Raw genomic sequence first — 17938 nt, 5'->3', positions numbered from 1 at the left:
AACGGCGTGTTCTCTCATGGGGACAACGACCACTTCCGCACCCTTCGTGAAGATTCGGGGAGAGAGGGACCATCCGAAGGCAGAACTTTGTACTTATATGCGCGCCCCTCGAACGCAAGAAAGACCTGTGTAAGGGGGAATTGAGACATGAAAGTACATGTCCTTCAGGTCAATAGCTGCAGACCAATCGTGGGGACGGACGTACTCGAAAATGCGTTTCTGGGTCTGTATTTTGAATGGCATCTTGTAAAGTGCCTTGCTCACTGTGTGCAGATACAGGATTGGTTGTAACCCACTGCCTTTCTTGGGTACCATAAATCAAGGGCTGTAAAAGCCGACTTCATATCAGCTGAAGGGACCTCTTAAGTTTGGAGATCGCTGTCCTGCTTGTAAAGGAATTGCATCCTTTACCAGCAGAACCATGATCTCCGCACGTAAGATGTGAGCATTTGCACGTTTCACTGCAGTGAACTGCATATTCATATATATGTATACCCGAGCCTGACACTGTGATGGAGCCGGCAAATCGTGAAGATACATTGCTGTGGTCTTCAAATGCCCAAAGTGTCCACTGGTGATAGAGGCGGATAAGGAAGACAGCTCTGCACTGTTGATCACTCTCCAAGCCTTCTTCAAGCTGGGCGGAGCACAGGTGCCCATGTCGAGTCTCTCCATGGATGGAGATGATTTCTGCAGTTGGGTCTGCAGTTTTCAGCCAGCAGTGGAACAGAACAAAAATTATTCAGCTGAGCCTCCATCACAAGAGGGAGTAGTGTGGTCACCTCCTCCCCCTCAACTTCTAGGTCGCTCGCCGCAAGCCGCTTATTCGTGTGTTTTCCGCTGGGGCTCCAATGGGCAGGGTGCTCTGCCTGCATCTTATCGGGGTGGATGCAGGTGGGTGCCCTCGGTGACAAGCAGATCAAAGCGCTGTGGTCGGTGGCTGCTAGGCTTTTAACTGTGTCATCAAAGATGCTGGCCTGGGGAATTTAGAAGCCAAGTTTTTTATTTCGGCATCCCTCATGCCGGCCAGAAACAGCCAGAGATGGATTTCCTTGACTACCATAATGGTCACAGCCAAAAGAGGATTTTTGGACTGCCATAACAGTCACATCCAAAAATGGTTACAAAAAAAAGATAATTTTAGGTGTTCAACGACCATTTCGCTAGATGAGGGCTTGATGTGCTTATTTTTATGAAAACCTTGTACTTGCATTTACTGTCTAAGGCTGTGTCTCAATCAAAGACTGTAAAAAAAGATGGACGTAGTGTCCGTGACGTCACCCGTTGGTTTGTGAAGATCGTTTTTGAAGCTTACAGTAGGGGTTGCCTGCCGTCCCCATCTTGGCCGCGCGTCATCGGAAATCACTTGCGGATATCCGAAAATGGCTAAAGAGGAGGGACGTGGGTGAAGCTGAGGTGTCTGGTTGCTGAAACCACGCCCGCCTAGCTCGACTCTAGTGACAGCAATGGCCGTTCACCCCTCACTCAAGTGGCTTCATCAGAGAGATCGGAAGGTTTCCCCTCGGTCTCAATGTATCCAACTATGGGCTAGACCAAGGGTCAAACAGAAATTGTGCGTTGCATTAATCACAAGTTATTAAAATTAGTGGGGTTAAAATGAATTTGTGTAAATGCGTTAATTTTTACAGCACTAAATTATGTTTTAATGTTTTATTAACAAAGTTTGGGAGGAGCACGTTCAGATAATTAAACAAAGGTGGAAATACTCATCATACGCAATAAACGCCACTCCTCCTTTTCTACAGAATGCAATAAATCCGCTTAATAAAATTACAGCGCACCATTCCACACAATGTAAACAAACAATGGCGGCGTGTTGAGTACACAGAGTCCTAGTTTTCCTCATCTACTTTGTACTTCGTGATCAACAACAAACAAAAACAAAATAATACTTAAATTGCATTGATAAACCTGTGATGGTTTTCTGTGACAGGAAAGAAATGTAAGCCATCAACATCTAATAATTTACGCAAGAGGCACTCGGGAGACTGGTGCTTGTTCCTGTCATGCTAACACATTGACACCAGCGGATCTTATGAAAACTTTCCATAATTTTACTCAAAGTCAACGAGAATCGAGCAGGCCCAAAACATTTTACAGCTGATCACTGTGAAAAAAGTTAAAGGCGGAGTCCATGATGTTTGAAAGCCAATGTTGATATTTGAAATCACTTAAACAAACACGCCCCTACCCCAATAGAATCTGGACCTTCTGTTGATAGACCCGCCCCACACATACGCAACCCGTCATTTGATTTGATTTGATTGGCTATAAGTGTGTTTTGGTAGTCGGCCCGTCTCCTTTTCCAAACCGTTTTTCAAACATCGTGGACTCCGCCTTTAAGCAACAACATCAAGTATAACAGCAGCAATGACAGTGTTCTTAATATGACAAAGTTTTTTGATTAATTCCATTAATGTTTATTTTTAATCAGTGTATAGCATTAGTCAACAAAATGAATATTAAAAGGCAAAGATGAATGCACATTTGATTCAATAGATTTATAGCATTTTGAAAAAAAATTGTCATGGATTTACTGCCTTTTGTGAATAAAATAATCAGTTTTTATAATAAATCTTTGAAAATCAAGTTATGGATTTGAATTTTTTATGTTATTATAACCTAAAGATGCTATGTGAAAGTTTGTAACAGAAAATAGTGGTTTTCATCTTGTCACTTACCGAAATTTGTCAAAATGGATTTATTGCGTTTTGGAACCAAACTCTTCATATATATATAATATATATATATATATATTATATATATATATTATATATATATATATATATATATATATATATATATATAATATATATATATATATATATATATATATAATATAATATATATATATATTAGGGGTGTCACGATTCTCCAAATCCTCGATTCGATTACATTTTCGATTCTAAGGTCACGATTCGATCCGATTCTCGATTTTTACATATTTTTTATATGGCATATAATTTAGACAAAAATTATATGCCATTATTTATTATTATTATTATTATTATTATTATTATACTTTAACATTAACATGCACATTGCAAAACTCGCATGGGGGTTTGTGGGCTTCACTTAACGCGAGAGCTTGTAGAGAGAGGATTCCTTCTTGCACGCACATGACTATGCGCGGTTGGCTTAATGGATCGGGCGGATGACGTGACGAAAAATAATATTTTAATTAAATTCGGGCGGGTGCCGGATCGACTGCTTGTTATTAGCTCTGTCCTTCTAAGCATGCGACATCTCTGTCTTTCATAGTGGCAGTCTTAGAAGTTCAAGAAAAGAACTGAAATGAGACGGTCTAGCCTTCTGAGGACCCAAAATTTGCGTCACCTGCTGCACACGCCCCCAGTAGCGCCCACCGCGCCTGTCAGCAGAAAACAGCGGAGACATTTCTGACTTATTAAAATAAATATGTAATCAGAAAAATATTAATTTATTTCAGAACATATGACACATTGATTTAGATTAATCTATTTAACAGCATCTCAAATAATCAACCTAGAAATATACGCAACATAAACAGAATAATATTAACACAAAACATAACTTATAATACTAAAACAGTGACAAGAAAAAGTTTTCTAATAAATACACACTTTTATTTAATAAAGCTTTTAATTGTTTGGGAAATCCTCGGCTGTTAAGGATCCATTCGTTCTATCATTAACAGCGCGGAGAAATGAGGACGCATTTTGACACAGCTCTTATCAACGCTGGCGAAGGAGGTACGTGGCAAACTCAAAAAAATGAGAATTAAAAACAAAGGAAATAGAATGTGAGAAAGGGTTGCCTGGAATAAGTTTTCCAACGTGGTAAATTAGGATGACACCAGTGCAGGCTATGAAATAATAGTCCATCCGCGCATCTCTAACATGGACTTAATGCGCGTGTCTTGGACTCATAGCATCTGAAATAAATCCAGCATAATAAGCAGCTGCGCTTCTCTCTGTCTCAAGTGCACGTGCTCGCATCTGTCCGACGTCTGAACATAAACTAAAGTAGTAACCCTTACGTATTTGTTCAGTTTTATGCGTTTCATGCAAGCTGAGGCAAACTATCCTTTTGTTTAATATAACCCGCTGCATCTTTGCGCCTCCCTCGCTATCGCGCACGTGCAGAGAGCTGCGCTCTGTCCAAAGTCAGATCACTGGTAATCCTGTTTATGATATGCATTTCAAGGAGTTGTAGCATCCCTCGTCTTTAAAATATGATCGCGTTCCGCTGGACAGATGTTTTTAAAGGCATCTCTGAGAGTTTTTTTCCTCGCTTGGCAAGCCGACCGGACGTGAAATGGGGGCGTGGCAGCATCGACGATCCCATTTTTTAATTCGAAGTTCGAAGCTGTGATTTAATTTCGATCGATTTCGATTTAAAATCGAAATCGTGACACCCCTAATATTTATATATATATATATATATATATATATATTATATATATATATATATATATATATATATATATATATATATATATATATATATTATATATATATATATATATATATATATATATATATATACACACACATACACACACATCATTTCATTTTGGAGGAAATGGTGAAGACGTTACATGAGGGCCCTATTTGTCTGATCTATGGAAAGTGATTAAAAAAGTCTGAAACATATGTGACAATGATCATTACGTGTGAGCTTTTGTATAAATGCACAGATACACAGCTACAAACACATGTCATTTGTTCCTTTATACAATAATACAGCCTGCACAACAATGATCACAACATACAGTCACAATTATTGATGCACAACCTCAAACAAACACACACAACTAAACACAATCAAATTATTTAACTAAAAAGCTTCATATTATATAATATTATTAGAATGCAAAATGATTATTTTCATAGACATAATATTCAGCAAGAATAATGAACTGTGGAGGTTTACTCTAAAGTATACACTGTAAAAAGAGATTAATTGGTTCAACTAAAAAAAGTAAGTTACCTGGTTGCCTTAACATTACACTTAACATTTAAAGTTAATTCAACTTCAAAATATTAGTTAACTATGTAAAAACAGTTGTGTCATCTAATATATTCAACTAAAAATTTTAAGGCAACCACACTGTAAAAAAATGCAGCATAAAGTTAAAACAATTTGGTTTTGCAAGTCAATTTAACTTACCATTTTAAGTTTTTATCTGCAGTTGACGTAACTTATAAAATCAAGTTGAAATGTTTTTACTTTTTAAGTTAAAGTAACTTAAAACTATATGTTGATTTGACAAAAATGCTGCATATTTTTACACTGAGATCACTTAGTAAATGTTATCCTGCTCAGACAGACTGTTTAAAAATGGTGTTCTTAGTTTACTGAAAAAACATGTATCTCATTTAAACAAAGTTTTTCTCACAGATCCACTTATAGGTAATAGTACATGAGTAATCAATCCACCCTGATGAATAAGTTACAGCACAGTTTTCTTGTGTTGCACCATTGGGCTCATTTGTAGATTTGTCCCAGAAGCTGAAACTACAGATAATCATTATATCCAGTGTTTTTTTCTGTGTGATATGATAATGACTGTAAGAATCATGTATTAAATAATAATCAGTTAAATTGAGTGATTTCTCACCTAGTGTTCTGTGTGCTACCGTCAACCCATTTCCATCTGCCCTCTTCATCGCTGTCAGACAAACCAATCCAGTGTTCTATGCCAGACACGCTCTTAACAAAACCCTGAGAAATGAGAAGATTAAACAACTGCATATAGACTACTTGTAATCCCCCCCCCCCCCCACACACACACAGTGTATCTGTCCCTCACTTGTTCCTCTTGATTGTTAATGATGATCAGATCTGCTCCTCTCTGTGTGCAGTTTGTTCTGCTATCATTCCAGGTCTTCTTCTCAGATGAAATGAAGTACAAACTAGATTTATATTCTTTCCATCCATCTGTAAACACAAACAGCTCAGCTATAGTCCATACTGAATTATGTAGTTTAAAATGTTTTTATTATATATTTGTACAGTATAAAATATTTTTAAATGCTTTAGTGTATATCACGAATACCTCTTTTTAAAATCTCCATAATCCTTGCATTTAACTGCTCTCTTTGTTTATTAAGGTTGGTTAATAATCTATCGTTTTCTGTTGTCAAATTTTTATTTTTTAATAGTAGCTGGTCTCTCTCTTTTGTAAGGTTGGTATTGTTGGTTAGTAGCTGGTCTCTCTCTTTTATAAGGTTGGTATTGTTGGTTAGTAGCTGGTCTCTCTCTTTAGTGATGTTGGTATATTTGGTAAGTAGCTGGTCTCTCTGATCTGTGATGTTGGTATATTTGGTAAGTAGCTGGTCTCTCTCTTCTGTGATGTTTTTGCTGGTGATGTAAAACTGGTGATTGATTGTTATGATCAGGACACACAGCACTATGACTGCAGTCAGTAGAAGAACACACAGCAGCACCAAACACACTGTAACTGATCTGTAGCTTCTGTTCATCACACACTCACTTCCTAAAAAACACACAATGTTCATTGTTTAGTTGAACTGAAAACATGCAAACTTTCATAACATAACTTCCTTTGAATGTTTATTTGTGGTATTATATACAGTGCTGTTCAAAATACTGTTCAAAAGTAATGGAACAGTTGACTTAAAAGCTATTTTATGGACAGGTATTGTCTTGTTAAATCAGTTCCTCATAAATATAGGATGTTAAAGATCTGGAGTTGATATTAAGTCTGACATTTGCCAGCTGTGAACCCACATCATGTGGTCTCCATGCAAGCGATAAAGACCATATTTAGGTTTCAAAAACAAAATAGATCCATCAGTCAGACAGGGGGAATATTAGAAGATCAACAATTGGTACGTTCTGACTAAAATAATAACACACTGGTGAGCTCAGCAACATACAAATCATGTACGTCTATGTAGGATAACAGTGGTAGATGATCGCATTATCCTCTCCATGATAATGAAAAACCCCTTTACAATGTCCAGAGAAGTAAAAGACTAATATTGATGCTTCTGTCTTTTGTTACTTGACCAAAAAACACCAGCAACCCTTCACTGTTAAGCCGCCTTTCCACTGCACACGACATACGGAAACGACAGTCGGAGTTCTCCCCCTAGTGGCAGTCGTAATAAAGTTTCAGTTTAAGCTTATATGGGAGAGAAGCTCATTCCAGCGCAACAGGCTTCATTCTTATATGTTTGCCATGGTGAAATAAATAAATTAATGCAAATAAATGAAACAATAAACAGCTATGCATATATGACAAAGATTGCAAATATTTTTTTGGAGAGAACATAAAAGATTAAAATAATAACGTACACAAATTAAATTAATAATGTATTTATTATCAGTAATCAAAAGTGTTTTTTTAAGGATTCAAGTGTTACTAATTAAGTTAAACCAAAATGATTAATAATTTTCACCTCACACATAGTTTGTGATTGGAATACAATGAAAATCATAACTTCCGGTCGGCATATCCAACATGATCTCACAAAGTTCCGTGGGATAGTTTGCGTTAGTATGTTACTTTAACTATTGGTTTATACTATTTTTTCTGATTTATTATTTTATATTTTCTAAACTTTAAACAATTGTCGCCTGGCGTTGGGGTTAGAGTTGGGTTTGGGTAGGGATGTCATTTCATGTAAATCTAACCCTAAACTGAAGCAAAAATTGTAAGAAAATAGGACAAAACAGTTGAGTAACCAATCCGTGAGAATGCCACGGAAAAAGACAGTCCGTAGCAGGGCCACGGAAAAATGCGGAGATCCGTGAGAATGCCACGGAAAAATGAGCACAAAATTCAGTGACTATGCCACGGAAATTTGTGAGATCAGGATGGCATATCGCATGCGGTTTAGTTGCACAATTTTTTTACGGATCCAACGCTCAAAACGGATCCGATATTTACGCATCCGCAGATGGTCGGCACCTCACGCAACCCCTTTGCGATTCTCCATAGGAAATGAATGACTTCCGGCTTATCGGCCATCGTTTGTCGTGTGCAGTGGAAAGGCGGCTTTAGACTTTTTATTGTATATGCGGTAACTCACTGGCAACGTTTTGCCAGTGAGTTACTGTAACTGCCCCATTACAATACCATAACTGTACATGGTTTTTACAGTATGATGCCTTTACCGCAGTTTCATTTTATAGAATAATACCCTTACTGTAACGTGGGTCACCCGTGTTGTAGGTCCGTAACACTACCACAGTGCCACTTGATAAAAGTTACTCGCTACACTTCCCAAGTAGCCTCTTCTGTCACTCTCCCGACACTCAAAATCTAGGCGTCACTAAGTGTTTTGAAGTCTTGAGGTCAAATTCAAATCTGACCGTCAAGCATTTATACATAGTCCCTTTCTTGTTTCTATTTACAATTCTCAATAAAGTATTTACACTGCTGAAAAACAATTCACATTTTGAAATTTGCTTCAATGCTAAAAGCATAACAAATAAAATGTATTTCATTTAATAGATATATTTTATTTTTCCATTTTATATGATTTTATAACACTGTTTTATTCAACTACAGTAGTAGTTGTTTTACAGCAGTCTACCGCAAATTCAAAACATTCAGTAAATCACTGTTAATTAAATGTTAATACCCAAAATGCAATGCATATTACAGTAATGAACTGGAAAAGAAAATGATGGTATTTTACTGGGCATTTTGTGGTAAGTAGCTGTAGAAATTACAGTTAAAGGCGGGCGTACACGGTGCGATTTTTGCTGTCGTAGGAGCTCGCATGCGTTTTTTTTTCTCGGGAGCCAATCGTTCATGCTCGTATGGTCGCGGCTCGCACCATGTGAGAGGAATTACGAGCCGAGCCGAGCAGGTTACGAGCACCTTACGACCTCCCGATAATTTTTAAACATGTCAAAAAAGTTCGGGAGCTCTCGGTATAAATTCGTAGTGTTGGTGCGGGTGAACGAGACGATCTGGCAAAGCACTTGAAGTTGACCAATCAGAATGTACAAAACACAGAAGAAGAAATACAAATGTGGCACTGCTACCTCAAATCTGGACGACAACTCTATAGCTGGCTATGTTTCGCGCACACAACACACACTCTATTGACCGGACATCATGACAAATATAGATATTTGTCAATATGACAGGTCCTTTCAGTGACGACCTCTTGATCAGCTTCTTTGCCTGAAAAACCTGTCATACGTGTTTTTGTGATGTCCGGTCACAGCTTTGGATGTGTGCGGAAACAGGAGAGAGTGTAGATTAAGCTATAAAACGAGGGCTACTTTTTGATATTAAAACTTTTTTGTTTTACTTTGTAATACTGTTGATTTTTCTTTACTTGTTAATATGTGTTATCATTATTTACAGGATGGACAAAGAATGTCACAATTTTTGTGTAATCCAAGCTGTGCCAAAGTCGCTGTAGTACAGTCTCATAAATAAATGAATATTAAAAGGTTCTGTCACGACAGAGAATAAAAAGCAACGGAATGTCCATGTTTAATAGTCTATAATATATGCATTTATTGTTTTACACTTTATACATGTATAATAAATGCAAAATAAATTGTCAACGAACCATTAAACATGATGATCATACGCGGAGACGACGTTTTCCACATTATTATGGAGCTTCTGCTTTAACAAGTAAGCTTAAATTATTTTGTTTGGTATTTTTTACCCACATATATATATATTTTACATATTTTCGACCAAAGGAACACATGATATAGCTGTAAGTTGTTATGGTAGCCTTAGCTTGTTCTGAAATGATGAGAATATTTAAATGACTTAAAATGTAGGCTATCTCTGAAACTTTTTTTAAATAATGATTAATTTGTTTTCATACTATATTGCTATGTATTAATTTACATAGGCCTACTGAGAAAATGCCATATATTAATATGCAATGCCTTCTGTATGGCATATATTTTGTACAGTTACAGGAGCACAAATGCTGCGTGCTCACTTTTACTTCAAGACACCGCATTGACCGAGGGTCCGTACATTTGCACTAGACTAGACAATGCAAACAAGCCTAGACAATGTGCTTTATATTAAATTAAATTATTTTCATTTTACAAATTAATATTTGGCTGTAGATGTATTGTCTTGATAATTTAATCATAAAGGGAAAGACGTGTTACGTTAGCTTACCTTGCGTTTTACCTCATTGCTCCTGATTCTGCATTTACAAATAAATAAATAGGCCCACTGAATTTGTTTTTTAAACGGTCATATTTATAAAAAAGCAACAATATATTTAACATTAATAATGGCAATATAGATATTAACTTGGCACTACAATCATGATATATTAAGACGGTAAAACCGCATATGCGCTAGCACGAAAAAAACACTGCCAGAGAAATTCCTTCACCGCCACAGTACTAGACCTATATTGCAATTTTGGAATGCATAAACAGAAATACAAAAGAACAGAAATTCCAGTCTGTTTTTTGCACTTAAGCCAATATCTTGTTTTATTTTTTGTACATCTGCCACTCACAGGTGCGAAAATGCTTAAGTCAGAATTCTTCAAATCCTACAGTAAAATCTTGTCGTGTGTGACTGCGTATTTTCGCATAAACTCACTCGTGTCGTGTGCGAGAGCTCAAGACGTTCCGACCATCAGAATTCGCACCGTGTACGCCCAGCTTAAACAGTGTTAGGAAATGCAATCACACTGCTTGAACGCTATTTTACTAAAGATGTTGTCTGCTTGTATCATGATATGTTCTTAGCTTTTATAATTTTTATTCGTGTTAGTCTTATACAGGTTGATATTAGTTTCATCTCTCCAAATAAGGATTTTATAAAGCTTGTCTGGCTTTTTTTCTCCTTGGGATATCAAAAACCCCTTTATTTTGTTGGATGTATCAAAGAATCAAAAATCCAAAACAAAAAATTATTATCAGCTAACATTTTTAGAAATAAGAGCTATTTATCCCCAGTATATACACAGATTAATCCAAATCTGGAAACCAGGTAGCTGCAGCTTTTGCAACGAATGAAGTACATAAAGGAATACATATTCCAGATCAAAGTTCAATCTTCACAGCAGAAGCAAATGCTTTATTGTTAGCATTAAATTTGATAGAAAACGTCTTCACAGAAGAAATTCTTAATAATGACCGACTTCATGTCTGGATTCACTGGAAAGTATGAAAACTGATCATCCAACCATAGTCAAGATCTTTCTTCCTAGGTAATTTTGCTCATCAAGAAACAAAAGCAAGAAAGTAATTTTTTGCAGTGTATGGGCTGCATCACTTGCATGGAGATCTCCCTGACCCAGATGATGTGGGTTCATAGCCACAGCTTTCAAATGCAAATGCCACACAACACAATCAACTACAGACCTTTAACATCCATAATTTTGAGGAAATTAATTAACAAATAGACAATACCTGTCCATGAAACAGCTGTCCCATCTACATAAAGCTGAGAGTGTGACTGTAACCACAATACATTTTGGTAAATAGCTAAAATAACAAAATCTCCCTCTGTTTCAATGCTTACAGATTGCACTGTATGTATTAGGAATATATATATTCGCAGAAACGCAGTACCTGTGGGTTCAGTTGGTTTGGTTGTTGTTATGTTAAAGTCCTCCACTTCTTTCTTGTGTTTAAGATCTCTTACAGCCTCTGCAGTGATGTAGATATCAACAATCCTTTCTTCTATTTCTCCACTGTCCATTATTGAACTTTTATCTATATCATCTTTCACACTTCCAGACATTTTACTGAAAATGAGATATTAAACCCTGTATAACTAAAACCAATTGTGCATAAAATGGGATAATTAGTACAGATCTAACTATTACCTATCTTGAGGTAGACTCACTGTTTGTGTGTGCGCTAATGATTCGAGTATTTATGCAAAAATGAACTTCTTTATATAAATAATAATATGTAAAGGAACTTACTACAATTCAGGAAGTTGACACAAATATCAGGTCACACAGAACAATAACAGAGTATCGTATTGTGTAGAAACATGTGACTTTAATGAATTAAAATTGTAAATTATGATAGTTCACATCACTTTTTTGACTATTGTTTTCTTGGAAGAATACACTACCATTTAAAAGTTTGGCATCACATAATTTTATGGGGTTTTCCAATCGTACAGGCAAGACGTGTGGGCGCCTAGGACCTCGACTTGTCAGGGGGACCAATGCAAGTCCGCAAAAGACTTTAAACTTTAAAAATAAGACTTGTTGTTCCAACTTAAAAAAGTAAGTGTTCATGTTCCTTAAATTTTTTTAAGGCTGAGTCAACTAATAATTTTTAAGTTGAATTAACTTAAATTGTAAGGAAGCGCAAATACTTACTTTTTTAAGTTGAAACAAATCTTTTTTACAGTACTTGTATTATATTGCTGTAAAAAATGCAGCATGAAGTTAAAACAATACAATATATAATAAAAGTTTATTTGTACAGCACATTTAAAAACAATAGAAATTGACCAAAGTGCTTTACAAGGCAAGAAACAAAATAGATAAAACAAATTAAAATGAAGATATAAAAATTAAATGAACAGTAAGAATCAAATGATATTGAAGGAAGTAAGTTTGTCAGGGCAGATTTAAAAATAGATTGAGTTTGGGCAGTTTTTATGTAGGCCGAGAGACTGTTCCTGGGACCAACAACAGCAAAAGCATGATCACCCCTGTTTTTGAGTCTAGTTCTTGGAACATATAATAAATTAGAGTCTCCAGGTCTGAGGGCTCTGGACCGAGAAGGCAGGTGCAGAAGTACAGATAGGTACTGTGGTGCCTTGTTCCGCAAAGACTTAAAAACAAATAGCAAAACTTTTTATTAATCCTGTACTTGACAATGAAGTGAACTTAAAACCGGTGTGATGTGATCACTTTTACGCTTCCCTTTTAGGAGCCGGGCGGCAGCATTTTGAACTACCTGTAGGCGTGGTATGCAAGTCTAAGAGGCACCAATGTACAAAGAGTTGCAATAATCAAGACGGGATGATATAAATGCATGCGTGACAATTTCAAGATTCTTACCAGACAAAAATGACTTAACCTTTGCTATATAAGGCGAAGTTGATAGAAACAAGACTTAACCACCACAGCACCTATCTGCTTATCAAATTAAAGGCAGTTATCAAACAAAAAACCCAGATTTCTAACGGAGCTGGCCTTATTAGGTGACAGAGTATCAAGATCAACATCAGGAGAGTTGTGATCATTTGAACCAAACTAAATAATTTCAGTCTTGCTCTCATTTAGGCTTGCCGCGATAGTCGGTGAAACGGTGATAACCGCTGCTTCAGCCTCTCACCGGTTAGATCACTTGCCCACCGCGACACCGTCTTTCACCGTCGTTTTGATATTTTCGTGTAATTTAATCATTTCGTTTCGTTAGAGAGAGCAAACTGAATGTGTCTGGTGCCTGAATTAAGCGGAGCTGAACGCGCTTCACGTCACAAAGCAGCAGGTGTCAGATTTCATTTATTCCTGTCAGAGTTTGCGAGGCGAGCTGAATGACCAGACGAAGGCAGAAGCCGCGTACTTACTCGTTTTTTTTATAATATACATATATGATGTTTAATATAAGCGAGATCGTTTTGTTGTTGTGTTTATCATCAAGAAAAATAATAAACCCATCATTCAAGCAGCGCTTTATGGAGAAGTAGCCGGTTGCTCTGCTTGAGACTGGCTGGTTCTTTGAGAATTACCTGCGCACATTGACTTAAGCACTTAATTAAATCAGCTGTTGGACTCACATTGCACGCAAATTCATACGCAATTTAACGTAGCGTACGCAAGCACTGCATTTAAACAGTTGCGTAATTCAAAAGTGAAAGTAAAATGTGCACGTCTGCATGCGCATTTATAAGCCCCTCCCACACGGTGACACCGGTATCACCGGGTTTGTGACGCGCTAATTAACCGGTGGGAAAATTACGTCACCGCGGCAACCCTACTCTCATTAAGACATTACTAGCAAGTTAAAGTTTCAGTTTATCTACAGTATGCAGTTTATACAGTTTAGCTTTTTACAATACTTAATTGTTTCAAAGCAGCTTTACATTAATAGAAGCAGTAAAAGCACAGAAAAACGACAGATAGCACAACATAATACTCAATAGCATAAGCAGTCAAATTTGCTGCGGCTATGACTCGACATTTTGAGCGAGCGTATTACTAATGTAACGTCTAGAAGAAGAAGCTAAGTTAAGCACAAGAAGGCTACCTCCCCGGGGTAAAAAACCCCCTAGGAGAAAAAAAAACAAAAACCCCGGGTTGTTTAGCCGAGGAAATAAAAAAAAAGTCCTAGGAGGGAAAAACCCTTGGGAGATATATATGTATATACACACATATAACAGATAAAGAATGGTGCCCAACGCAGACAGAGTAACTCCTGTTTGATAGATAAGTGCGAAACCACTGGAGTACTATACCCCGAAGACCAAGATGTGATAAAAGAATGTTATGATCGACCAGGTCAAAGGTGGAGTTAAGGTCTAGCAGGACCAAAGCTGCAGAGTACCCGGTATCAGTAGTGAGCAGAATATCATTCATAACTCTTAAGAGGGCTGATTCAGTGCTGTGGTGGGCTTTAAAACCAGATTTTCATTTCTCATGTATATTGTTATCATTTAAAAAAAGGGAAACGTTGGCTCAAAACCACTTTTTCTAATAAATTTTGAAATAAGAGGTAAATTAGAAATAGGAAATTACTCAGAAGTGTAGGATCTAAATTATTATAAGAAGAGGCATAACAGTGGCATGTTAAAAGCATGTTTAAAGTTAATGACAGTCAACAAATCCGGGCCAATAGCCTTAAAAACTTGCTTAAAGGTGCTCTAAGTGAATTGACGCGTTTTAGACCATAAAACATTTTTTGTTACATACAGCAAACATCTCCTCACTATCTGCTTGCTGCCTGTCCGCTGATCAAAATGTAAAAAAACGCGATCTCTGTAGACAGCTCAGGCTCGACAAACGGCAATATCAACAAGTGACCAAACCTACAAACAGAAACAATAACAAAGTGTTCCAGCCAATAAACGACAAGAAGGATTTGGGGGTGGGGGTTGGTGCGTTCATGAAAGCACGGACGGGAGAGGTAGGCGTTAGCTAAGCTTCGTTTGTTTGATAACAGTTTAAACATCAACAGGAAGTGACGTCGCACATTATTCGCTTAGAGAGCCTTTAAGAAAGTGTGTGGGAATCACATCCTGAGGACAGCTAGTAGACAACTTGGGTCTGCAAGTCAATTCAACATACTATTTTTTGTTTTGGTTGTGATAAGTTGACATAACTTATAAAATCAAGTTGAAATTTGGCACCTTTGGCAAAATAATGCTTGATGAGTGTAATACGTCTTAAGTGAATGTGAACAGTTGAGAAATTAAATGCATATATAATTGAATGACTGATAAATGATTAACTTCTGTAACTTTGATATAAATTGATCTATATTTGATTTACAGAGTGAAAAATATGCAGTGTTATTTGACATATTATTACATTTTTTACCTGAAAACTAGTGATAGAAACTGAACTACTTTGTGTATTTCATTTTCATATTGCGCTAGTGTAACGAAATCCCCGTAATCTGCCCTCACTCACCAGCTGCACTACCCATAATCTTTTGCACCAATTTATCCACCATCTTTGATTACCTTCTTCACCTGTTCACAATTACCTGGCCTCTATATATTCTCACCATTTATCCATGGGCGGTTCTTGTTAATGTAATGTGTATTATTGCCTGTCAATTGTTCACTGTTCCTGTCATCCTTCTTGTTTATTCATACACATCGCGTAACAGAAGAACCGACCAAAACAGGAAGTGGCGTCCTGTGATTGTGTTTTTTGTTTTCTGTGTTAGTCACAGGGTTTTATAGTTTAGATTTCTTTGTCACCTGCACTTCATCTTATTAAAGACCTCCCTGCCGTTCACCTCCTGTGCCTTGTGCAGGGAGATCGCTCCCTCGAGGACCAAATTAGTGACTTTTTTCAGTGTCTGCCTCAATGCTGCCACACGAGTGCAGTTGTCTTGGGAGGGACCTTGAGGGAGCTTCGCCACATTTGTGGAGTGGGTGCTCGTCTCCTGTTGATCGACTTTCACTGTTGAGGACATCGCCAGCCCCACAGGTGACACAGAACCTAGCCAGCTATCACCCCACTGCACGGAGCTGCTATAGCTCACCACAGCGCCAGTGTCAAGGAGTGCGGGGAGCCGAACATAGCCCTCAAGCCTTTAACGTCTGACCAGGTGTGTGAGACGGCAGGAAAGTCCTTTATTATTATGCCAGAATGATAGTATAGTTCCTATTCATATCGGCCTAGAAAATCGCAACTTTTAATTTTCCGTCGGTCTTAGTACACAATGTAACTACAGAAGAGACAAGATTTAAATAGGAAAAATATTGAAACTCTTTGGTTATTTTTAAGTGCGATGCTAATGGTCTAATCAGATTCAATGGATTGTGCTAAGCTATGCTAAAAGTGGAAGCACCAGACCTGGAGATCGGCTGAATGGATTCCAAAACTGTAAAAATATGTTTAACTCTAGGGGAGCTGAAAATGAGCGTCCACATAAGTGGTCAGGACTCGGGACATAATCAACTTGGGAATAAAGCGGTGGGAACATCTCCCATTACGCAAGGACTGTGAAGTGATGGCAGCATAGATGGTTGCTCGGCGACGTCATAACTGCTTGTGCACACAACAGAGAGGGAGAAAGAAGAGACGTGCCTTGTGTTGTAGGCTAGTAGCGGTGTCTGTATTAATAGTACCAACAGAGCCAGTGCTGGGTTCCTGATGTTAACAAACCAGTAGATGGGACTATTACGCTACTAGCCTAAAATTATAATTCATACATGTATTACAGTGACAGCGACAGTGGCTCAGTGGTTCATGTAGGTTGTCTACAAACCGGAAGGTTGGTGGTTCAATCCCCGGCTCCACCGGACCAAGTGTCGAGGTGTCCTTGAGCAAGACACCTAACCCCAGCTGCTCCCGACAAGCTGGATGGTGCCTTGCATGGCTGACACCGCCGTCGGTGTATGAATGTGTGCGTGAATGGGTGAATGTGAGGCCAACTTGTAAAGCGCTTTGGATGGCCATAGGTCTGTTAAAAGCGCTATATAAATGCAGTCCATTTACCATTACAGTAACACTGCAAAAATAAAGACAGAAAAACAGATACAACTAAAATCAAGTTTTATTTATATACAAACAATAAAGAACGCTTCAATAATTAAGGTTGTTGCAGTAGTAGACCAGCTCACCAATCAGGCTTTCTGCCTCCTGGATGCGCGCGCACCCTGTAATGTTTGTAACCCGGCAACCCGTCTATAGGGACCACAACCTTCAACCCGGTGGCATGATAAAACCTGGCCCTTATGGCCAAAAAAACAGACTGGCCCACCGGGAATTCTCCGGGTCCTCCTTATGGCCAATCCGGGCATGCCGATAGGGGAAAGTACTGTAACGTATTTCCGGTCGTCTGCCTTCACTCACCGGACTGCATTTTCCATAATCCTTTGCACCCCGTCATCCACCATCTTTGATTATAGTCTTCACCTGTTCATGATTCCCCGGATGGTCATCTTGGGCTATGTCCACACGAAGCCGGTGGATTCCCTATTCGATCATTTTTTTTCCTTGTTCTAAAAAAAATCCGTAAACACGAAACCACTGAAACCGACTGAAAGCGATGTAGTATATATGCCGAACCAGTATGGGGCGCTGTAATTCTGCCACAGATATACACTATACACGGAGAAGAAGACTTTGAGCATGCGCATAAGCAACGTATGGTGTTGTCCATATCGCTTGTTGGTCACCACAATTGCATAGAAGCAATAGATTTTGCTGTAATAAAGCTAGTAGGCTTTCGTAGCTTCTGTAGCACGAACACAATCACGTAGTCTGCCGTTATTGTTGTTGCTGTTATGTGTGACGCTTCC

General features: G+C 38.0%; 1 protein-coding gene across 1 annotated transcript; it reads right to left on the bottom strand.

Moving 5' to 3' along the window:
- Positions 1–14: 14 nt before the first annotated feature.
- LOC129454124 (uncharacterized) lies at positions 15–11824 on the bottom strand. The gene is made up of 8 exons (XM_073859830.1): positions 11560–11824; positions 6236–6502; positions 5816–5949; positions 5624–5727; positions 5460–5520; positions 783–977; positions 496–702; positions 15–125 (listed from the first exon to the last, which is right to left on the bottom strand). Exons 1-8 carry the CDS (start codon positions 11729–11731, stop codon positions 15–17), a joined length of 1251 nt encoding a protein of 416 aa, XP_073715931.1. The 5' UTR covers positions 11732–11824.
- Positions 11825–17938: the final 6114 nt, after the last annotated feature.

The sequence above is a fragment of the Misgurnus anguillicaudatus genome, chromosome 21 (assembly GCF_027580225.2).
Source record: "Misgurnus anguillicaudatus chromosome 21, ASM2758022v2, whole genome shotgun sequence".
NCBI classification, from domain to species: domain Eukaryota; kingdom Metazoa; phylum Chordata; class Actinopteri; order Cypriniformes; family Cobitidae; genus Misgurnus; species Misgurnus anguillicaudatus.
Note: the sequence above shows the minus strand (reverse complement) of the source record. Positions and strands in the feature narration are given on the sequence as shown.

Coding starts and splice junctions, on each gene's coding strand:
- LOC129454124 (XM_073859830.1), bottom strand. CDS start 11,731: ATGTCTGGAAGTGTGAAAGATGATATAGATAAAAGTTCAATAATGGAC. Junction 5,728..5,815: donor TTAACAATCAAGAGGAACAA/GTGAGGGACAGA, acceptor CTCATTTCTCAG/GGTTTTGTTAAGAGCGTGTC. Junction 978..5,459: donor CAACACAAGAAAACTGTGCT/GTAACTTATTCA, acceptor TAAATTCCCCAG/GCCAGCATCTTTGATGACAC.